Source organism: Lipophrys pholis (genome assembly GCF_963383615.2).
Source record: "Lipophrys pholis genome assembly, chromosome: 7".
Taxonomy (NCBI): Eukaryota; Metazoa; Chordata; class Actinopteri; order Blenniiformes; family Blenniidae; genus Lipophrys; species Lipophrys pholis.
The window spans coordinates 19,147,088-19,171,336 of record NC_137638.1 but is presented as its reverse complement, the minus strand read 5'-3'; the positions used below and the strand labels follow the sequence as shown (position 1 = coordinate 19,171,336).

The following is a 24,249-nucleotide window of genomic DNA, read 5'->3' as shown; positions in this document are numbered from 1 at the left end:
ATAGATAACTAATGTGGTGAGAACTAAACGTTTATCCATAGAAAATAACTTGTTTAAAACATTAGATATTTGCCAGCAAAAATGCATCTTTTTAATGAAAGCCTGCTCAACACGAGGCGCAACTGTGGTTTTCACTGACGTCTTAATCATCCTGCTGCAGATTTTCACACATGCAAATCAGGGATGATTCAGACATGAGTAAGCTTCAACATCTACCAGAAAATAAATAATAATAATAATAAAAAAAGAACTGCAGTCGTGAGCATGTGTGTAACTGCACGCCTCAGCCGGGGGCTTCATCTGCATCACTGCAGTGGTGACTCTGTCGTTTGTCACGGCGATCATCTGATCCAGCCTCTCAATACTCATGTGCAACCCGACAATAACCCTCAACCAAAGTCAGTCGGTTTTCTTTTTCAGTCTTGTATTGTGGTTTTCATTCATTCATGAACACTGACGCTGATGACTCTCTGCACACGACACAAAAGACAAATCTACACTGCTCTCTGTCGCAGAACAAGAAGTGCATGTGAACGAATATGTGGAAGGAATTTCTCGACACACCGTCCCTCTCATCTCGTTTCTGATGTGATTCAGTTTGACAAAAAACAAAAGGAGCAACAGAGCCTCTGCCAGAACATCAGCCCCCTCTGACGCGTCAGACTGCATCACGTCACAGGACTGTCAAAGACAAAAGACGTGGAGGGCAAACGTCTGTCCAGTAAGACGTTGTTGCGGGACACTGTGGAGTACTACGTTAGCCTTTTCCACAGTGGTGAGGATCAAGCAGGTATTTCCTCAAAGTGCTAAACACACAAACAAGTACATGTTTGTCCTCTTCAGGATCATTTCACATTTATACACCAGTGAGGAAATACTTAATTACCTTTCGCAACAATATTCAGATACACCATGTCTTTAAATCACAAGCAATAGAACAATTTCACATGAATGCATTAAGCACCATTTATTGGTCTTCCATACAAAACAGAAAAAAAAAAAACATTTATATAAAATAAATGAGGTTTGTTTTTGTTTTTGTTTTTTTCCCAGCCACATAAATAGACAGATTCCAACTAATTATCAGAGTGGAGGTATCAATCAATGACGAAGGGTCACAGCCAAAACTATAAACCACAGTACTTCCTGTCCACAAGGGATTGTGGGATATTTAAAGCTAATGTTGGACTCAGTTTCCATAGAGTGGCTCTAACTTCTAAGTCGTCGTGTTGCAGACCGATCGCAGGGCTCCTGCTTGCTTTGAATTCTCTTTCCCTCCTGTAGACAATCCTGACCGATGCCAGGATCTGAGCCGTCACATGATCACGTGATCCCGTCCTTTCAGAAAATCAACTTCTTCTTCATTAAAGCTGAAAATAAATAGAAGAAAGCAATTTACACATTCATAAATTCATACAACTTACAGACAATTCTAAGCAAGAATATGCCCATGTACTACTCTCCATGTGCCAGTATAACAAATCTAAAACGAGCCTCCGCGAGCCTCCAGATGCCAATTAAGTTTCTATCCACTGTCTGCGTTTGGAAAGTCTCTCTGTAATATAGTGCAGCGAGGAGCGTAGCCTGTAGTCAATCGTAGCCATTTTCCAAACCACAGGAGGAGCCTTGGAGGAGGAAAGCTTTGAACCTCCCACTAACACTAAAGCCTCGACTTGAGTAAAACAGATCCTCCTACCGTCCACTGAACGGTGCTCCGCTTCACTACGTTCTGAACTCATGAGGGCGCCTTAACTAGAGCCGACACCCTCCCAATTACAAGGTTCTCATCGAGCGGCGTGCCAGATTTAGATTCTCCAGTGTGCATAACTACAAGATTTTACTCAACGCACATTTACAGCTTGCCATTGGAATCTGGGGTCTGAGTGGGACCTTTTCAAACCCCCTGCTTCTTTTAAAGTCTGCCCAGGCTCCTCCCACTCTGCTACTTAAACTACAACGTCCACCGTTTTACAAGGATCAATTCGAACAGCCTGAGAGTTCAGATCCAAGGTGGTGGAATTCAGTGGATATTTAGTCAACTAAAATATTGAAAACATGACCCGTGTGTGTCTTACTCGTGTCCAGTCCTTCTATTTTTCTCTTGTGCCCGATGGTTTCCTTTTCCCTCAAAGCTTCTGGTAAACCGTTGGGTCGAGGGAGCTGCGGACCGGGAGTTGGGGCAGGTCGATGACTGAAGTAAGGCATCTTTAGAGCCTGACGGAACAAGCACATTGTATTGGACATAGAAGACACTTTGTTAATGTGGATAAACGGCACAGCTTTGTCAGCAGAAAGGCAGCAGTTATCACTTGACCAGTGATTTTAAATATTTATAATTTTTGAAATGTTAGAAACTAATGTTTTAACTCTTTTCAAAACATCAGAGGAATGAAATAAAGTGAGTAATGCACAGTCATTTAATCATTCCTCCAGGTTACCACAGTATATTTTCCTGAGAGCCAATCCACTGCCAAAATTCATCATTTTGAAAGACAGTATTTCACTTCTGACCATTCAAATCCATCAAACAAGAGCCTCATAAAAAAATTACTAAAAACAGTCATGGTCATTGGAAAATGTATAATTTTGTAAATGATATCCACACGCATAGCTCAAGCATATAAAATGCAAGTTTAGATAAGCATGACCTCCAATTACAAAAGATATAATGTTAAAAATATACAAAAGGCTTGATATAGTTCAGTTCATATGCAGTACATTTCAAATATGAGGACATTTCAGTTTAAATTATAACTATAGGAAAAAACATAATTACTTAGCATTTGAGAAGGATTTGTGTTTACAATACTGAAAGTAATTCAGTCATAAGTTTTACTGAATATACAAACACTACATGGCTAAAAAGATGTGCTATTTGTGATCTCCCAGGAGTGAAAATAAAAGCCACAGTGGGTTTGAGGGTTTGTTACCTGTGTGGCTGTGGTCCTCATCGAGGGGTCGAAGGTAAACAGTCCCTGTAGTAGCTCGAGTAAATCGTCTCCAGCTGCACTAAATATATGTTCCAGAGGCGTGCCAGGAAATGGTTTGAAGGACACATAGTCTGGAAGACTGCTCATTCCCTGCAGAAACAGTTCGTACAGCCATAAATCCTCACATCTGCTCAAAGTGTAGACAAGCACAAGCACAACTGCTACAAAAGAGACGGTACCAACCGTCCACGTCTCTTCTGTGGGAGTCCCAAGAGCCTCGAAAATCTTGGTCAGCTGGTCAAGATCTGAATCTCCAGCAAGGAAAGGTATCTGAAGCCGGGGTGACAAAGAGAGACGTCAGTACGGACATGAAAACAAAGAGCCTTGTTAATGTTTAAATGTCTGTGTGACACCAGGTTTCACTCACCCGCAGGAGCAACTCTGCCAAGATGCATCCCACTGCCCACATGTCAACACCCACACCATACATCCTGGCACCAAACAGCAGCTCTGGGGAGCGATACCACCTGGCAAAGACAACAACAAATAAGAGTTGTGAGTTTAATTTCACGACTCATGAGCAGCCCATTGAGGAGTCATCAATCCACAGGAGAAGCAGTGACTCAGCTGAAGGGGACTGATTGTTCTAGGACAAAGATTTTTCTCTGTGATTTGCTCCAGCTGTATGGAATTTGATGTTTTGGTCAATCTCCTGTAAAGCATTTTGAATAACATTAAACTGTCTGAAAGGCTCTTTACAAATAAAGCTTGATTCCTTGATACGTAGTTAAAAATGCAACCAGAGACATCTACTGAGAATCAAGCAATATAATCTACAAAAAGGAGTCTACTTTCCTTGTTATTCCAGTAATAAAAGGGACAAATCGCAGACCTGGTGACCACTTGATGTGTGTAGACTCTGTTGGGGCTGCCGAAAGCTTTTGCCAAACCAAAATCAGCCAACTTCAACACCCCGTTTCCATCCAACAACAGATTATTAGGTTTCAGGTCCTGAATGGGAAAAGGAACAAAACATGCTTTATAAAATCTCTTTGTGTGTGTGTGTGTGTGTGTGTGTGTGTGTGTGTGTGTGTGTGTGTGTGTGTTGAATAAGACCTTCTTACCCTGTGTAGGACCCAGTGTTGGTGCATATACTCTAAGCCTTGAAGAGTCATGAGGATATAAGCTTTGATGTTGGCTGGAGTCAAGACCAGGCTCGTATCTTTGATGATAACCTTCAATGAACAAAGAAGCAGCAGGGGTTTGTAACGCTACACATATGACATTATATAAGAAAATTAAAAACCGGGAGAGATTTCGATGAAGACTCAAGAGAAACAGGAACCTGGAACTTCATAGCCTCAGCATGTGACCTGAAAATAGGCTTTCAGCATCAGTAATCAAGTTTCAGCCTCACATCTGTCTGGTTTGTCTGCTGCATGAGAGTCACTAATGGCATCAATTCATTGCGAGAACCCAAAGTGGGGTGATATTGATTTTTTAAAGCGTGTTTATCTCATTTTGCATCTCTTAGGTCTGATGTATTAGTGGTCGGTGCTCATCTGGAGCCTCGTAAGTGCCAAGAATTTAAAGGAGAAGGAAAGGTGAAAAAAAAAAAAAGAAAAAAAAAAAAAAAAGCATGAACTCAGGAGCACTCTTATATTGTTCCTATAAGACAGCAAATGTAATAATGTTACAAATGACACACACGCACACACTACTTGTTTAAGTCTTATGACACAATTAAAGTGGTGACTGGACTCTATAGCACATTTGACTACATCAAGAGTTTGAACATGTTTTTACATTAACAGTTACATTGATCAATGGTGATGGCTGCTAAAGCGCTCGCCAGCCTCTGGATTTGGTAAATGCCCTCTTATGGAAATGGCGTTTTTTTTTGGATAATCATACTCATCACGAATAACTTTCGTGTTGATTTCAGCTACTGTGGGAAACGCTGCCTCTTCCCAGACGTCCTTCGTATTCTGGGGGAGTTGTACCTGGCTCAGTTACATCCCCCTTTGGCATAAATAATGGAGGTTTATTCTCCGAAACCATCATCCTTGAAGCGTTATCTGTGTACAGCTCCCATTTTAACCTTCACTGTATTACAATGTTTCACTCTCGGTAACTTCAGGGATCATTTCTCATTGAGAGCAGCAATGTGACAACGTTCTCCTTAAACACAAGCCATTACACGCAAAACAAAAGTTAGCAGCTTGACATGTATTCATGTAGCTTGCGTGCTGCTCCCTCGACATGCATTCATGAGTACCATGAATCACTCACAAGTCTCCAAATAGAAACACACAGTTCAGTACAGAAACAGTCCAAACACTTAAGGATGCAGAGGAGATTGTTAGCAAATGTATCTTTTCCTCTGTATTTCAAACTATGAAGCAGAACTTATCCACATTGAACTTTCATAACTGAAAATAACACTTAAGCAACCAAGTAGAGTTTGTATTCTGAGATCTATCATTTTAATGTACATCTCTGATAGTGGTTAACTTTCAGTAAAGCACAGATAATAATGAATTATACTTTTACTTCTGTTTGCAGAAGAAAAAAGTTAGATGAATTCGGCTGCAAGGAACCAAAGATAAACACGGCTTCATTAACAATGAGAAAGTGTGTGGGCCCAAACAAGCCAGATTAGATTGTATTGACTAAAATAAGAGTTGTGTTTTACCTCCAGGTCTGTTTCCATGAAGTCAAACACGAGGCTGATGTTCGATTTGTGTCCGAATGCATCCAAAAGCTACAACACACACGACAGAGCTCAGAGAAACATCACAGGATCGAGAAACAGCGGTGTGTTTCTCAGAAAGAATCTCAATCAGAGGACATAAACATATGCTACCCCAATGATGTTTGGATGATGCAGCTCCTGCAGCAGCTTGATCTCTCGAAGAGCAGTTCGATTTATTCCTGCACATTAGGACATCACGATCAAACGTGTTGCTTAAACAGACCGGCGTATACGTGTGTGTATATGTCACCATTACTTACCATCTTTAGCTTCAGTTCTGTGGCCAACTTTAATCTGAGAGAAAGACGATGGAAACAGTTTGAGGTTAAAACATGAAGGCAGCACTAAAATGCGATTAAAACAAGTTTATACCTTTTTAATCGCAACTATAGTGTCAGTCCTCTTGTCCCGGGCTTTGTAGACTGTGGCAAACTGGATGGAGGGGAAACAACAACGTGTCAGGAATAAAAACGGTTAAATCTGTGTCTTCTTTTTTCACTCTGGGAGCAGATCAGCATGCAGCGTCGAGGCTTTGTTGACATTAGCAACCAGCTAACAAACAGCTTCCGTGTTCAAAATAACGAACCAGAAAGCCTGAAAACAGATGTAAAAGTATAAATCACAGAGGGAACATCTCTGCCTACCTGCCCCTCTCCGAGGAAATCCAATTTCTCGTATCGTTTTGCTCTAGTTTTCACATCCAGCGCCATGACTGCTAGCTGTTGGCTCCCGGACACACTTCCTGTTCTGTTAAAGGTCCGCGAGGAGAACTTCCGGGTTAAAGGAGGCGGTGCGTTGACCAACAGCGCCACCTGCCGGCTCAGTCTCTCCAACAGAGCGCTCGTTCAAATAACGAGGCTTATCATTCATTTATCTTCTCAAGGCTGTGAGGACCGGAGCTGGAGCTCATTTCAGATGATTTCTGTGTGAAGTTCATCACAGGTGAGAGTTATCAAAATACATGTTTCGGGGTTGTAGGAGGAAATAAGAGTCGCTGGAAAAAGCCATGCATGCACAGGGAGAACATGGGAGCTCTGCACAGACAGGTGCAGCCTGGACTCAAACAGTATCAATGTGAGTTTAGACTGCTAACACACTACATGACCGTGCAACCTGGAATTAAAAACAGTATACAAAGAAAATATAGTGAATTAAAAACACACATTTAATTAATGCACATTGTAAATGCGTTGAGAAGACAGAAATGCAATAACTACAAAAAACGGAATCAGATAATAATACTGTAAAACAATGCTTAAACAACAGCTCACAGCTATTTACGACATACTTTATTGCATTTTTGGTTTTACTCCTCAAATTATTCCATACATTCTGTAACATAACTACTTTTAACAACAACAACAATCATAATCATAACATGTGGGGTTTGCATATTCTTTATTTACCTCTCAGTAAATGCTCTGGCTGACTCACAATCTAAAGACTTTTACAGTGAAACCAAACACGTGAACACACCCACTCTTACTAACATATAAAAGCAATGAGCAGGTCCCAGGTCTGCTCGAGATTCTAGAAAGTGCCTTATGTTTTCTTTAAAATACCAAAACATTTCATTACAACATATAGAAATCTATGGCAATATAGTATATTGCATCATCATACAGTTTAATGTTGATGAAATGTGCCACTCTATTATTTTCCTCACAGTTTGGGATTTTTCATGTATTTTCTTCTTTTACCAGTTAGTGGTTTGACATCGGTCTCCCGGGACTCTCTTCTGTCAGTTAGGAAGGTTTTGTGATCCATGCACCGCTGAGCACATCTCTACATCCCATCTCCATACACAGTAAGATACCCTCACATCCCACAGGATTAGGCATGGCCCCTCTCCTTTGACCCTCCTTGTCTCCTGTCACACACACACACACACACACACACACACACACACACACACACACACACACACACACACACACGCACACACGCACGCACGCACACACACACAGTCGCCACTGACTTTCATTTTTATGTTACGTTTGACAAGAGGAGTGTGAAGGATCAGCAGGCCTAATACACCCCTCATTCTCCCTTTAGATGTATGCACATTTATAGTCTGACAGCACACAGATGTGACTGACAGGACCGTATGTGCTTGTGCAATCATGCAGGGAAGAGAGGAGAAGACAAGAGAGCAGAAGAGGAGAGGATGTGACTCCATCTCGTAGCACTTGAGCCTTTACAGGCATCATATCATCAACCTTTAGGCACACACATGAACTTTAATGTGGAACATTACCGTCCAGTGGCACACATAACTCAGACCCACTTACATTATGAGCGCTAAAACAAATGTGACATTTTGATGTCCTCCTCTAATTCTGATGTGATTTGAGGGCATTCTCGTGCTCATTCCCCTGTGTGCCTGAGCCAGACTGCAAATGCATCAGTGATACTGGGACCATTTATGCAGTTTGTCACAGTAAATCGTGTGACACCATGGGTAACATTATGCACAATAACTCACTCTGTTTATATGACACATTAACAGATGGTGATGCTGTTGAGCTGGTGTGTGTGTGTGTGTGTGTGTGTGTGTGTGTGTGTGTGTGTGTGTGTGTGTGTGTGTGTGTGTGTGTGTGTGTGTGTGTGTGTGTGTGTGTGTGTGTGTGTGTGTGTGTGTGTGTGCGTGTGTGCGTGCGTGCTGCTCTGTTTGACGGGCAGGAGGAGAGTGAAACCACAAAGCTGTTTATCAAACTCATAGGAAGTGGGTGTTGTTGAGCGAGGACGTGTCGCTGAACCACATCCTGTAGCTGGGAAGCAGTCTTAGATGGGACAGTCTTTACACAATGTACAGTAAACAACAAACACCGACCAGGTGTCTTTTCTTTTGTGCGTGTGCAAATGTGGTACGTGGCTCCTTATTTCCCCCTGAGACACTGTACCTGCTGTGATAAAGTGGTGAATTGGAATGGAAAGAGCACAAAGGGAAGGTCGTGTAGGTGACCACTGCAAAGGGATTTCTATTTTATAACACATTTCATTTCACTTTTTTTTTTCAGAAGGTCTTCTTTATAGCACACTAACACATGTGTTGCTGCACACGCTCAGCAATGGTAAATCAGATTTGTATCCCGCCGCCACCGCCTACAAGCCATACATGTCCTTTCAGGGTGCTAAATACAGTACAAGCTCTCATAACACATTGAAAATGTACAATTTAAAGAGCAACACAGTGAAAACCTTGTTTGTCTTGAATTAATTCTCACGCCGGTTCACATTTGACCTCTCTCCTTGTTACAGACGTTCATCATTAGTGTTGCGCAAGTCATATTGAGTGGCAGTTACTTGCTTTTTAGAAGTAGTATTACTAGTTTCTGTCACAAAATAAGAAGGAACGACTTGATAAAATAACTCATGCCTCTCGCCATTGTTGTAGCGCACACTTGTGTTATCGTAGTGTGACTGTGAAGCATTAGTGAGGCTGCCAACACTGTGGGGGTCAGTCTGATTCAGTTATTAGGTTCAGATCAGGTTATTATCCGGTATTTGGATTTAGACGCTTTAACATCTCGACGTTAGTGTGAAAGAAACAGATTTAGGAACAAATGACAAGTCGAAGCAGCAACAAAGATACTGAGGGAATTCCTGTTTTTCTTCATTTGACATTTTATGATTTATGCATATTCGATGACGTCTATACACGGGAAAGTCAACACTTAATAAGAACTTAGATTGTGTCACTGAATAAGTGAGCAATAAATGATTCAGCACTTCTGTGCTGCATCATACCTCTGCTGCAGGTTTCTGTCCTCATTTCACCGACAGATTCTGAGGAAGTGACAGTTCAGTCATGTTGGGAGTTTCTCTGTTTCTGGACCCCCCCCCACACACACACACACACACACACACACACACACACACACACACACACACACACACACACACACACACGCACACACACACGCAGCTGTATCTGACCACATGCATGGTTATAACACAACAGGATGTTGTAGGGTGGATGTTTGAGGTGTGAAGGTTCACACAAGCCAATGCAAATAATAAGTGTTTCTGCAAACTTTATATCAGGAATAAAACAAGATTTTAAGAAATTAAAAGAGCAATTAATACACGAGAATAATTCGTAAAGAATTAAAACGAAGCTAATAAAGATGCCTTTAGAATAGTAATGTATTAATAAAATCATGAGCATGCTGCTGCAGTGAACAATGATGTTTTCAGCCCTGATTTAAATAAGCTGACAGTTTGAGCAGACGTCAGGTGTTCGGGACGTTTGTTCCACATGAGCGGAACACATAAACTAAATGCTGCATCACGTTGTTTGGTTCTGGTTCTGGGAACACACAGTAGACCTGTTCCAAACGTCTTGAGCGGTACATACTCTAAGTCAAGAGCTGTACTATGCTGCGAAAACTTTTGACTTATTGCAAGGCGGCGACCGCACACACAGAGACATGAGTCATTTTGCCTATTTCATTCTTTGCAGATGTCTGCGGAAACAAGCCTAAAAGAAAGCAGAAGGACAAACAGAAAGGACAATCATTATCCTCCTCCCTGCTATGTATTTACAACCAACACTGAGATTCATCAAATTGGTGCTGTCAGTCCTGAGTTGCATTGTTAGACGCCAGAATTGTCAGTCTGAATAAATATTGGGGCAGAATTTGCTTTTTGTTTATCGCTGTCTTCCTCCAGCATCTGAGGCGTACATCGGAGGACTTGATGAGCCCAATTGATAGCTCAAACAGAGCTAACGTTATGATAATGTCCTTATAAGTAGCAGGGGGATGGGCACAATGCCATCTCTTCACATCGACGGAGCCAGCAGGGAGTCCACAGTCAACTGCATTTAGGGCGTCTTTGTTGCTGTCTTAGCTCCCATCTGCATTGTTGTTTTGTTTTGGTCCACGTCACTTCTCCGACATCATTATCGCTCTCATCAGAGAAATCTTTATCTCAACCACAAACAGCACACAACGTCATGCAACATCTCTTCCTCCACCTTTGTGTGAGTGCGCGCACGTGTGTGTGTGTGTGTCTCTATGTATTAGTATGTTTGGCTGCTTGTACAAGCTACATGTGGTCACTTCGGTGTGCTGCGCTCTACCGTCTTGATGAACCTGTACATTCCACTGGTTTAATAGATCGTTTGTCTAACAGGCCAGAGCAGAGGAATTTAAAAGCATTTACAAGTAGATTATATGTGAAAGTGCCTCAGGACCGATTCAAAGACATGATGCCCCGGCCGCTCTGAATATGTCTCACACGGCGAAAAGGGCAGCAGGGTGCTTAAGCCGGGCGTCTTTGGAAGGGAAATGAAGGAGAAGAAGCGGCCATTCAGATGTGTCGGTGTGTATCAGGAGCTGGAGACGGCTGTGCTGGTGTGTTCTCCAAGCAGTCGTTTACTTCATTAACCCAGCCAGATCACTCAGGCCTCAGCAATCAACCTTGTCACACGTCCCATTAACTTCTCCTTCCATCAGCTCAGCCCTCACACCTTCATACACACTCGGTCACTCGTACACACGTGTGTGCGCCGACACACCATTGTATCTGTAGCGCACATGTGCAAATAAACAAGCACAATTGTCTTTGCTTGTATCCACTGCTCTACTCGAAGACAAGGGCTTTTTATTGTATCACACACACAAACACACACACACACGCACGCACGCACGCACGCACGCATGCACACACACACACACACTCCTTCTCCCTGTGTCTTTGCTAACCCCATTACCTCCGTCAGTCCCAAGGGTCTCTCAGCTCTGATGAACCCACCGCTGCCCGGCCAGATTAGTGGACTCCCTGAGAAAAGCCCTTCATTGATTGAACGTTAGTCTCACAACACTCACAATGTCAGCTCAAGGTTAGCACGGTGACTCTGTCTCTTCAGTGCAGTTAAGTGCTGTGTAACCGATACCAGAGTGTTATTTTACGTCTTTTTTATTTTATTATTTTACCTCTGCTGACTCTGCTGCTTATATTATTCATAAAGAAGACTCACCAATTATTGATATTCACCTTCAGAGCCATCCTTACTTACACTGTCAGTCTTTCCCTCCAGTGGCGCCACTTTGAACATCGCTACCAAAGCATTAATTAATTGGTGACTTGCTTTTTCCTCCTTTTACATTAGAGCCTTTAAATCTCCTCCCTCCCTGTTGATCAAACCACAGAGGAACTGTTGCCACATAAAAGCTCAGGGTTTCAATGTTTGACTTGACTGCACATCAGGCATAGGGAAGCATTCACTTTGCACCCCACTTGAGGGAATGAAGATCTTCCTCACAACAAGGCAGTGAGAGTTGAAGGAATGGGAGTAGCTTCAAGTCTGCGAGACGGAGTAAACTAAACGGTTGGATCCGTGAGGCAGATTGATCTTTCTATGTTGAAGTTGATGAACGTGAATGATGCACCAGATTTCCTGTAGCGATGAATAGAGATGAAAGGATGATCCTGATATTTAGATCATCCAGGCAGGAGTAGCGTTGCCCTGCACTGCTGTCTCTTTCCTCCCCATCATAATTCAATATTTACAGTTTAAGCTGGAAAACTGCTCCCCCTTGGCCGCCTGTATCTCGTATCCATGGCAACAGATTTGAGAACAGAGTGCTGTCTTTGAATGTGTGTGTGTGTGCGCGTGCATGCGTGCGTGCGTGCGTGCGTGTACCAATACACTGCAATTGATTGGTTTGTTGGGGAGCAGCTGTTGACCCCTCACTCTCAGGAGTCTCCTTGGTGTTCTTGCAAACATCCCAAATCAATACACACACATGAATGTGAATACATACACAAACATCTTCTGTCATTCTAAACTTTTCATATTTTGTCATACTCCTTTCCAAAGCCACAGAATTACACCCCAAATGAACCCAAATTTATAGTGAAAGTCTTAACTCGTGCCAATAAAACAGATTTTAATGGATACGGATTTAATGGATACTGGAGCACAGCAAAAACCAATATCCAGTTGTAACTGAAACCCTTGAGGTCACGAGATGACATACTTGTGGACCAGTACTAATCCTGTAATTTTAGAGTTATAAAAAAAAAAGATCTAAATATACACACACACACACGCGCACACACACGCACACACACACACGCGCACACACACGCGCACACACACGCACACACACACACGCACAAGCACACACTCTCATACATTTGTGAACCTCGTCAGCAGCCGGGGAAGTGAAAAGCAACAGCACCCAGACAGCTGCTGGCACTTGAGAATTTTAACTACAAGTTGGAAACTGCTGACTGTAGATATGCTACAGTGTACACAATCACCACCTCGGCTAATGAAATAACTCCAAGTTGGTGCTCTTCACACAGGCATGGATGCACACGCTCTCATACACACACACACACACACACACAAGCACACACGTGTACGTCTGAATAACAACTGTGGGGCACCAGGAGAGAAAGGTCATTTGAGATAATTTGCATTGCTTGTTAATGTTTAAGAATATTTTCCATACAGGAAAGGTCAAGTTTTGCATGGCGACACGATATAAACATAACTTCTGACAGATTTGAATTAATGGAACGACTGTGGTTTGTTCATCATGCGGGGCTGATGTGGGTTTTCCATCCTCATCTAATTTGACATATTGAGAGGGAAAGCACCCACACACACACACACACACACACACACACACACACACACACACACACACACACACACACACACACGCACACACACACACACACACACACTTTGGAGAAAATGTGTCAGCCATGTGTGATGTGGCAACTTTTGTCACACTGAACACACACGTGTTAACCTGGTATAAATTACACTTTGCCTGTCAAATAACAACATCACACGTCATCTCAGTAGTAACGTTTTATGTGCAACCATTTCCTATCAAGACAGAGGTGATAAACTTTATTTATAGTTTAGCCCACAGGTTCTTAAAAAGTTTCATGTCAAAACACGACAAAGAAATTACATTTGAGCAATGAGATTTATGCAGCAAGCTTTGTTATTGCCCAACAGAGGTTTGTCTTGCTGTCTATTAAAGATGAGCAGAGTGGAACAACTTATCATGTGTGTTCCTTTAGACTCATTTTTTGGGGGGTTTAATTTATTCAAATCAGATGCAATAATATACTTTCTAGCATTATTGTATTGATTTGTTTCTATTAGTTGGCACGGGGTAATCTCTCTGGTCACTATGTTTGATAGCAGTCGTTGTTTAAAGCTGCCAGCAGTCATTGTATATTCCAAAAAGGAAATCAAACATTACAACATTACAACTGAATATTTTTATCTTTTTTTCACAGTGAAAAGGGAAACAAATGTTACACTGTGTGATTACTGACACTGTTAAAATAGTGTTGTTCTTGTTTTGCTCTACTGACTGAGATTTTATATTTGTCTCCCCCAAGTTTAACTTTTGTACGCAGTGCAACCCACCAAAAGATTTTGTGGATCGGTTCCCTGTGTGATACGGTCTGTGGTGTATTGTATGTTTATGAAAACATCTGAAACTTTTTTCTGTTGAAATTTACTGAGATCCACTCCACTACATACAATAGTATTAATTAATTAATTAATTTTCTGAGTTGTACCTTAGGTATAGTCAAATGAAGTCTGATACCATTCAATATCACACTATGATATAGTCATTGTTTTTTCAGCAAATCAGATTGAGTTGAGTTCAATCTTTTGGTTTTATGAGCTCAACATCACAATCAAAATATTCACCTTGACCACAGATGACAAGAGAAACTTTGTATTCAAGTGGGACGACTATTACTTAACAGAACTACCGGTGTTCAGTATTTTTTCAGAAATTCCCCAAAAATATTTACTTTACAAACACTGTTCTCAAACAATTACATTTCAAAATATTAAATGGTGACAATTTGTGAATGAATGTAGTTACAAACTTAAGAACAGGCACACAGACTGTGTATGAAGGTTTAGTCAGTAGTAACTTTTCAATCCATCCAAGTTTATACCACGTTTTTCAATGAGTCCTGTGAATCTTGAGACAATCCCTGCTGACTATTGGCAAAAGCTCACAGGCCAAACACACCCACACTCAATGTCTAGCCAGAAGGTCAAATGGAAGAACATTTTGTTGAACACATAACGCCACAGAGAGAACATGCAAACTTAGACAAAAAGCTAAGCCACAGTGCAACCCCAGTAAAGAAGCCATGTAAGTAAGGCAAGGCAACTTTATATTGTTTCGCACATTTCATGAACAAGGCATTAATTATGCTCTACAAACATGAACTGCAACAAATTAATGATGAAACAAAACAGTATTGAAAATTTCAAATATAGTAGGAAAATTCATAGATAAAACCATTTTTAAAGCAATACAAGAATTAAAGATACAGCGGTGCATCACCCGAGTTATGGCTTTAGTTAGAGCCACCAGTCAGGCATCTCAGTACTTTATTACTGTTTAATGTGTGTTTTTATATTATTAATATATTGTTTTTAGACACTAGGTACCGTTAAAAGTGTGAGCCTTTTGCAACATAATTTTGTTCACGTATGTACCTATGTTGTATATTTTTGATTGACAATAAAGTTCTATCTATCTATCTATCTATCTATCTATCTATCTATCTATCTATCTATCTATCTATCTATCTATCTATCTATCTATCTATAGGAGGTAGCAAAGCTTCAAGTGGATGTTGTGAATTATGCATTAATGTATGTAAAACTATGTACAAGCCCCAAAAATTACAAATTTACAGCAATAGGATTACTTTCATTTGTTACTTCCAGAACATAAACAGAAAAGTTCACACACTCCAGGAGAACATATAATCGTACACAGAAAGCCCTACAAACCTATTCTCACTGTGATGCAAGAATAATAACTCAAGATCAGATTAAGTAGATTGCATAGGGTGAATTGTACTAATGTATAATTAAAATGACACACAATTCCCCTAAAATATCACGTTGATTCAGTAATATTAGTAGAACCATTCCTGTTTTATAACCTCTTATTAATAAATGATCGGAGTTAATTACAGACAGGCATGGTAACATGGTGAACATGGCATCTTTCTCCTCACAGCAGTGACTTTAGTCACAACAACAAGCCTTTGCCAGATGTAGCTTTCCCCTATTTGCATTACATTAAAATAACACCGGGGCTGTATGAGTGGCCCCACAGGAGAAGGGCTGTGGGAGTTGGAGTTGTTGGAGGAGTGGAGGACTGGAGCAGGGAGCTGGTGGGCTGGAGAAGGAGACGCGCTGCGCTCTGCTGCTGCCAGGGGGAGGCGATGTCGCTCCTCCTCTGCTCCGCTGCGCTCCGCTCGGTCAGAGCCTCCAGTCTGCTGGGTGAGATCATTACCAGACACCAGGCTCCGGGACCTGACATTCACCGATCGGAAAAGCAGAGGGAGAGAGAGCACACTCACACACAGAGAGACGCCTGATCCTGCGTGCAGAGGGCGGCTAGAAGCGACCTGAACCTGCGCCTCCTGCCTCGGGAAGCGACGCGCGCGCTCGTCGTGAATTCTCTTCCCCCCCCACCCCCCCATCCCCACCCCTGCCGCTGGATTTGGGCTTGTAGTCGGATGCGGGCTTGTTTTGACTGCAGTAACAGTCCTGCTCCCCCGCCTCCTTCTCCTTCTCTACCAGCCGAGTAGCGGATTTGGAGGGATCTCGGCTCCGTGCAGCTCCCCGAGTGACCGCCGATCCCGCAGGGCTCCGGAGACGCACCGTGCGCCGCCGCGGCTCCCCGACCACACGCGTTTTGTCCGCAGGAGCCTCCTAACATCTCCTTCCTCGCAGGAATTGGACACAAGCGCCAAGTTTCCGACTGGATTTTTTTCTCTCTCTCCCCCTTCCTCGATTTTGTCGTCTGATCTGCTGCAAATCCTATTTTCTCGTTTTTCCCCTTCTTTCCAAAGCACAGTTGACGCCATTTTCCTCGGGGTTTTCTGTCAACAAAAATTTATACATATATTCCGGCACCGTTTGACAGCTCCCCGGGAGGCTGTCATCTCATCCGTCGCTCGTGCAAAATGTGTCTAAATGGATTGTAAATGATCTTGATGAAATATTTACACGTAAGAGCCGAGTGTGTGACAACATTAGACATGGGTAAGTAGCCCCGGCTGACTGCTCGCATTCCACACCTGAATACACCTCTGCTGTAAATGTCTTCATATTGCTATTAATGTTACCAGGCTCCCATGTCCGCTCTCCATGTGTGCTGTTTACATGCAACCTCGATCTGCAGATTCCTTTTACATGCAACTGCCTGTAGTTTTTTTTTATTTTTTTAAATGAAGTATGTGAAATGTCTTTCAGTCACATGCCGACAATAATCGACCCAAACACATGCGTAGACACACAGGACCCCAAACAATACTCCTCCACCAGTCAGCCTCCATCCATTAGTGCCTTAACAGATACGTGACTTTGTGATAAAAGCAGTGATTGGGCCAGTGGGGATAAGGTGTGCAGTAAGGTGATCAAGTGTTTGCTCTTCAGATGTTTTTCCACAAGGGTGGACAGCCCGCTTCTCCACTGACATTGGTAGTCCATCACATAGCATCACAGTCTGTGACATGCACCAAGCAGAAGGCTGTCTCTCTCTCAGGCTGTCATCAGTCATGTCACGTTGGGTTGTATCCTATGGATTTTTCTCCTGGTTCAATGGTTGTTTTTTCCGCTTCTCGAGTTTTGTAGCCTGGAGAGAGCGAATGTCACATACAAGATGCTGAGTCCCCCCAGTGCCATGTTAGAGTACACGCAGTACACTTACAATTTATTATGTTCTCGTCTTCGCCTTAAAAAAAATTTGACTTTCCAGCTCAGTAATAACAAATCCCATCTCAGCATCATCACAGACATGCCAGGATAGAAGTGGCTTCCACATTGCATGTTGAATGATGGTGCTGCTCCTCTCTATAGTTGTCAATAGCTGATCGGTTTCACATGGATGTCAGAAACGGCGTTCCCAGCAGTGATGGACCTGTTATGGCTGTGCGGAGGAAGGTGAGGGTTTAAAGTCAGTGGCAGTGTGCCACTGTTATCAGCAGCCCCCAGAAAGCTCAGTCACAGCTGGAGCACCAGAAGATAAATAGACAAGCCTGGATGAGTCAGGGAGAGTGTGGAGAAATGATCATATCTGTAGGATATATGGAAAGAGAAATTGTGCAAATGCGAGTTGGATCAAAAAAAAAAAAAAAGGACAAGTAAAAGTGGGGATAGTTACCTGTAAGACAAGTGGATGACCAGGTGGTAAGAAAAGAAGTTGGGGGGGGGGGGGGGGGGGGGACAACTGAGGTGAGCCAAACTTGGTTGGAAACACTCATGTTGTCTTGTTAACAGTTTTAACTCTCAATGCTGGCGTCGTTTCTGTGGCATGAAAGTACAAAGCAGGTTATTATTCTCTCTATTAGGTAACGAGACGCTCATGCCACCTTTAAATTAAAGCATGAGAAATCGATTAGGTGTATCCCCTTCTGAGCTGGATACCTTGGGTCGAAATAGGATCACAGAGAACATGGGGGAGGAGGGAATGTGAACGGGATCCAAGGACAAATCTAACTGTTGGCAGGCTCTCTTAACAGAATATCAGCACTGGAGCACCTTTTGGCAGAGCGCACAGAGAGAGGGAAAGAGAGAGGGAGGGGGGAGCTCGGAGGTGGAGGGTAAAGGAAAGAGGTAGCACAGAGAAGAGGGGAGAGAACAGAGGTTGGGGGGGGGTGAGGTGAGGGGAAGGAGGAAGACAGTTGGGGAGTAGGGGAGGTGTTTTTGCTGACAGCCATTTTGTGGCTTCTGCTGCAGTTAAAATGGTTTAACATTCATATGCTTTTGTGGGGTAGTTAGGTGAGGATGGTTTTAGTGCTACCTGGCATATGGCTCATCCAGAGGATATGCGCGTGCGGGACTTCACGGAGCGGCTTTAAGGCCATCATTTTCAATTATGGCTGTGCCACACATGGCATTTTATGATTGTCCTTCTAGCTGAACACATGCTCGTGCCATCCACGTTTAACTGCTGAGAAAACAGGCTTTGCTTTGCGTTTCATATCCAGATAAAACTTCAGAACATATGGTTTAAAAATCTAAATAATCACTTTGATGGCTTCCCTCACCTTGCTTTGCACTGGAGGCTGAGAACTAACAGATTTTGAAGGCTCATGCTTGTGCCCACTGGACTTGTGTGTATTAGGAGGCTGGACCCATGCCTTTTGATTGAACTCCAACCAAAGATTGGATCCTTCTAGAAACATTGGTTGATGTGATTGCCCTTCACTAGAGGGCTGGAATAAAAGAGAAAAAGAGATAAATGAAAAATGAAAATGGCAGCCAGACAATGTTCATCATTGCACTGAGATACTCATCTACAGCCAGGGGATGGCCGTGCCTCTGCTACGCTCTCATATCAAAAACCAGGAGGGGGAAAATACTCTTCACCTTGTCCAATCACATGGGCATTTGGTGTGCATGTGGATGTGTGAATGTGTGAGCATGCGTGTGTACATATGCCTGTGTGTGCATCTGTCTTCATGTGTGTATGAGCTATTTGTGAGTCCATCTCAGGCACTGGGCTGCTGGGTATGCAGCCTTAAAAGGTTGTGTTTCTGCTGCCATCCCTCTCTCTCTCTCTCTCTCTGTGCGTTTCTCACTCACAGTCAGACTGTTTTCTACCTCCATTTTTTTCCCCTGCATGTCTGTATCAGTCACCATCTCACTTCTGTCCATCTGTATTCCATTATTCGTGCTTAATCATAATTGTTGGTTAAAAAAAAAAAGAAATGTAAATGTTGGAGGACTGTCTCATTCACAGCCTTTCACATCCAGCACAGGGAATGACCTTATGCTATTTGAGAGGGAAGCTGGTTAGCGCTGGCAGTTTTGAGAACATAATAAAGCTATTTATGCAGTGAGTCTGGCCTCTCACAATCACCCTGCTGTCTGAGACTCGTCGAGGTGTGTGTGTGTGTGTGTGTGTGTGTGTGTGTGTGTGTGTGTGTGTGTGTGTGTGTGTGTGTATGTGTGTGTTTTTTATGTGTGTGTGTGTGTGTGTGTGTGTGTGTGTGTGTGTGTGTGTGTGTGTGTGTGTGTGTGTGTGTGTGTGTGTGTGTGTGTGTGTGTGTGTGAGAGAGAGAGAGAGAGAGAGATGGGAAAGGAGACAGTGAGGCTCAGGCTAAGTAAGTGAGGGAGGCCCGAGGAGGGGTCAATCTTACATAAACTCTCAGCCTGTCTGCCAGAAACAGAACTAACACTGCTTAGGGCACTGAGCAGGGTGGGAGGAGGAATAGTCCTGACCCAGCTAAGTAGTTTATGCAGTAATGGCCCAGAATAAGAGTTTTTCCTATTGCGTGTTGCCACTTTGCTGTCATACTGGGCAAAAGTCAAGAACAGACAGCGGACCTTCAGTGTGCCATCCAAAGTGGACATATTTCATGTTGAAGTGTGTGTGTGTGTGTGTGTGTGTGTGTGCGTGCGTGCGTGCGTGCGTGTGTGTGTGCCCGCGCAGTGTTGTGTTTGGCAGCTGTCTCTTTTTCCTGTCATTGTCCTCAATCACATGACAGCCAGGGTGGCTTTTACACATGCCATTAGGACAAGTCACTGAGCTGACATTAGTGACTGGGAGGCTCCTGGAGGACCAAACAGAGCTTTGTGAACACTGTGAGCACTGAGAGACCAGGCTGGGAAGAAGCCTGGATTGATTTTTGTGGGTTATCCCTGTGAAACTGAAGATACTACAACCGCAGTGAAACAGAGTTTTCCAGACAGCCAGTGGTTTTCCGTTATTTCAATTGGACATGAAACCCTTGAGTGGAATAATCTGTCATACTGAACATTTTTCCTCCTTTTATTTACCTACCAGGGTTACTGATTGATGTAGCTTTCTGTGTGGTTATGAAGCCAGAAGGATCTGATTTGAAGCCTCTTTTAGTGAAAGAGGTTCAAACATCTCAAATGTTGTATCGCTTACACGTTTTGTGCCTCAATTTCATTCCAGAGAGCAAAGTCAAAAGAAAAAAAAAAAGCATGACAACAAGAAGCACAAGCAACCGTTTTATTTCTAATGAGTCATTACTTGCAGTCACTCTGCAAATAAGTTTAAATCATCATAATTTGAAGATTTGTTTGAATCAGCAAACATTTCATTGAAATATATATTTTCTTGGAAATGTTAGTGCTTTAGGGCTTTGTAAAAAAAAAAAGAAGAAAGAAAAAAAGACTGATATATTCATAGGACAAAGAAATTCATTGACCTAACATGGTCTATTTTAAAATAAAAAAATAAAAATCCTTCTATAAAGGTCAGGCCATCTTGCATCATACACAAGAAAATAAGTGTGTGCGTCACAACACACTTAAGCTGGAGCAAATTAAGAAATTATATCTGGCTGACCTCTCCTACTGGAATAAATGAATAAGTCAAGTGAAGAATTGACCTATTCTGATAAAGTTTTTGTATTTTCAACAACAAAGTTGAAAAAAACTTTTTTCAGCTGCCACTGCATTGAGCATTCAAACAAACTATGTGGCCCAATAATAAGTTATCATCTATCCATCACCCTTTCATGCCACTTCAGGCAATTAAGGTTATTCCAACTGACCATGGGCAGAGGCTGGATACACCGGACCGGTCCTCAGTCCACGGCAGAGCACATACCGATAGACAGACAGTACAAGTGAAAAGCACCAGTGTGACTGCAAGGTTCATATGCTTAAACATGGAACCACTATTACAATCTCTTCAACCTTCAAAAGAAAAAAAGAAAATAATCACACTTAACCATCATTAAACAACCAGATCCTCCAGCAGTAACTGTCATGACGGCTTTTAAATCGGCTGGTGTAATGACTGAAGACAAACTTTATGCACACAAGTCTCGTAATATTTATTTAGTTTATGACATCCGGAAGAAAAATGAGCAACCTGCGGCTTTGATGTCCAAACTGGACAATGTTTATGTGCAGTCTGATGTTGAAATGTTTGTTGGAATACCTCTGTGGCTTATGATTATACAATCACACTGTAAGCTTGTGCTGTTAGGTCTGTTGGGCATTATGATGGGGATCAGCTGTTTGTACAGTAGCGTGGGCTGGTACAGGACTGTACACTAAGAAAACACAGATACTGTAAAATGCCTAAAGTAACTAGGTCAGCGCGTGCGTTAGTGGGCTGCGGTTGGGCAACTCTCGGTACATAATGTAAACCATTTGTGCTCTCACAGGTCTTTGTTAGTCTGCAGTAAGGGCACTAAGCTTTCACTTCATGTCCACAGGTAGTGGTCTGGTCTGGGTTCACATCAGTAGAAATGGTGTCAGACTGAGCTCAGTGTGTGAGACAGCATTCCCCACTTCCAGCTCAGTCATGCCTCGTGTCATATTGACTGATGGGATTCCCTGGAGCTATAGTGAGAAGTGTAGTCCAGTGTTTGTTTTGGTTGCTTTCTGTTTATAAGCGTGTGTGCGTGTGTGCGTGTGTGTGTGTGTGTGTGTGTGTGTGTGTGTGTGTGTGTGTGTGTGTGTGTGTGTGTGTGTGTGTGTGTGTGTGTGTGTGTGTAATATTTATCTGGTCCCGTGTGTGTAATGATCTGAAACAAAAATCCTGAATCCTGTGAGAAACGGCGACCACAACTTGTTCTCTGGAGAGCAGAAATAGCAGCGAGGTTGCAGAAGTGTACGCTGTGACAGCAACATTGTCATTTGGGACTTGCATTTATGTGCATAAGTGTATGAGGGTTTATTTTATGCATGTGTGTAGCAACGCTGTTGCATGCGTGTGTAAAACAGTTCAGACGCTGGTTTTTCCAGGCCAGCTCGTAAACCACATCTGGGGAAAGAATTTAGATTCCTTCCTCCATCTTTCTCTGCTGCACCCCCACCACCCCCACCGCCCACCCCACCCCACTCCGTGTGAGACACCCCCCTCCACCCGCCCGTGACAGAAAAAAACTGCAGTTAGCTTCGTTTATTTTTTTTTGTACTGTGTCCTCAGGCCAACTTCAGCCTGCTTTTAGAGTAGTTGAGAAGGAATGTCTTATTTTGCACTGATCACTCTGATGTCTGTGCTTCAAATCCGTCATGGGGATAGAATAAATGAAGACAGGAGGGAGAGAAGATATCACAAAGAATGAGTGAAGAAGAGAGCAGGGAGAGAGGAAAAGCAAGTGGCAGTGGGTGTCAAAAATGAGTTTGTTTATGCGAGGTACAAAATGCAAATTAGAACCTGGCAGCATGCCTCTGCAGATCTGTGATGAGCCTGTGTGTTTGTCTTCATACTTAACAGGCAGGCAGTGATGTTGATGACAGCAGACAGGCCTGAGCTAAGAGGTAGTGATGGAATTGAGGCTGAGGGGATGACAGGACAGGTTTTGTTTGCCCTTGATTTTTCCTCATCTTGTCATTCACCTGCTCTTTCCACAGACTGTCCCTGGCTTCGCTGTGCTCCTGTGGGACAACCAACCCAACCCCAGTAGCTGATCGACAACAACCAACCAGCCCAACAGACTCCAGCTCTCTATCCTTCTATTGGCTGGCTGCCACTGCTTCCCCCATCCTGACTGGCTCTGCTGGGAGCGTGGATGGAGCCAAGAGATCTGGTTGGCTCAGCCCGACCCAAAGAGGCGGACCTTCAGGGAGGCAGGGTGGGGCCAAATGAAGTGGACCAAGAAGGAGCAGCGGGCATTGGGTTGGCGCACAATGATGATGTGATTAATGGTACCATCAGTGAAGGGGAGGGGCTAGAGGAACAGGGGGAAGGGCTTATGGAGGAGCAGGAGTTCTCCATCAAGGAAGCAAGTTTCCAGGAAGGAAGTCTTAAGCTAAAGATACAGACCACCAAGCGCACCAAGAAGCCCCCCAAGAGCCTTGAGAACTACATTTGCCCACCTGAGATCAGGATGACCATCAGACCTCCAGTTGGAGAAGGCAAAGGGGGACGAACAGGGCGGACAGGAGGTGGGGCGGGAGCAGGGCGGGGCTCCAAGGACGAAGAGCGAGGACCTCCCAGAAAAAGGGTAGGTTACCACTCCTTCACTGTATCTAGTCTACAAGCAGGAATGTAGCACAGTGCTATGCATAGTATGGTTTCATAAGTTTTGTCTGTGCAGCTCCCACCTCACACACTCCGCTGCTTCCTTACCTTTCTCAGTAGCTCCTTACCCGGCTTGGTTACATGGGGTCAAAGTTTGCTCCGTAATTGAAACCTGTCGAACTGAGATCACACAGTGACAGACACACAGCACACACTCACACAGGAGCTGAGAATAGGGCTGACATAAGCAAGCGACAGCTGGTGTCTGCTCTTTCCATTTGTGGTCATATACACAGAGACCTCTCCTCTCCTCTCCTCTCCTCTCCTCTCCTCTCCTCTCCTCTCCTCTCCTCTGTTTTAATGAAATCAGCTTTTGTGGGTCACTGCTTTCACCTCCCACCTTCTCCATCACACCCTTTACACACTATACCGGTGTTCACTGTGTGTGATGCTGTGTATGTACAGGTCCTTGGGGGAATCTCGTGTTTGCAGTGTGTGTTGACCTACGCAGTGGTGTGTGTGTGTCGAAACCTGACAGCCATCTCGATGTCACTCAGTTCGACAGGCTCAGCAG

The 24,249-nt window shown here is 43.3% G+C and overlaps 2 protein-coding genes across 2 annotated transcripts in view; one reads left to right on the top strand and one right to left on the bottom strand.

Moving 5' to 3' along the window:
- Positions 1 to 417: 417 nt before the first annotated feature.
- On the bottom strand, positions 418 to 6,447 carry cdk7 (cyclin-dependent kinase 7). Its single transcript, XM_080467140.1, has 12 exons — positions 6,330 to 6,447; positions 6,058 to 6,117; positions 5,946 to 5,979; positions 5,797 to 5,864; positions 5,626 to 5,694; positions 4,055 to 4,165; positions 3,823 to 3,941; positions 3,358 to 3,457; positions 3,174 to 3,260; positions 2,931 to 3,080; positions 2,076 to 2,214; positions 418 to 1,370 (listed from the first exon to the last, which is right to left on the bottom strand). The coding sequence occupies exons 1-12, from the start codon at positions 6,393 to 6,395 to the stop codon at positions 1,342 to 1,344; spliced, it is 1,032 nt and encodes a 343-aa protein (XP_080323266.1). The 5' UTR covers positions 6,396 to 6,447; the 3' UTR covers positions 418 to 1,341.
- Positions 6,448 to 15,974: 9,527 nt separating this feature from the next.
- setbp1 (SET binding protein 1) overlaps positions 15,975 to 24,249 on the top strand; it is a 32,867-nt gene continuing 24,592 nt past the window's right edge. The window contains exons 1-2 of the mRNA XM_080467721.1: positions 15,975 to 16,762; positions 23,066 to 23,658. Of these exons, the coding sequence (XP_080323847.1) occupies positions 23,224 to 23,658 (435 nt within the window). The 5' untranslated portion in view covers positions 15,975 to 16,762; positions 23,066 to 23,223. The remainder of the gene's footprint in view (positions 16,763 to 23,065; positions 23,659 to 24,249) is intronic.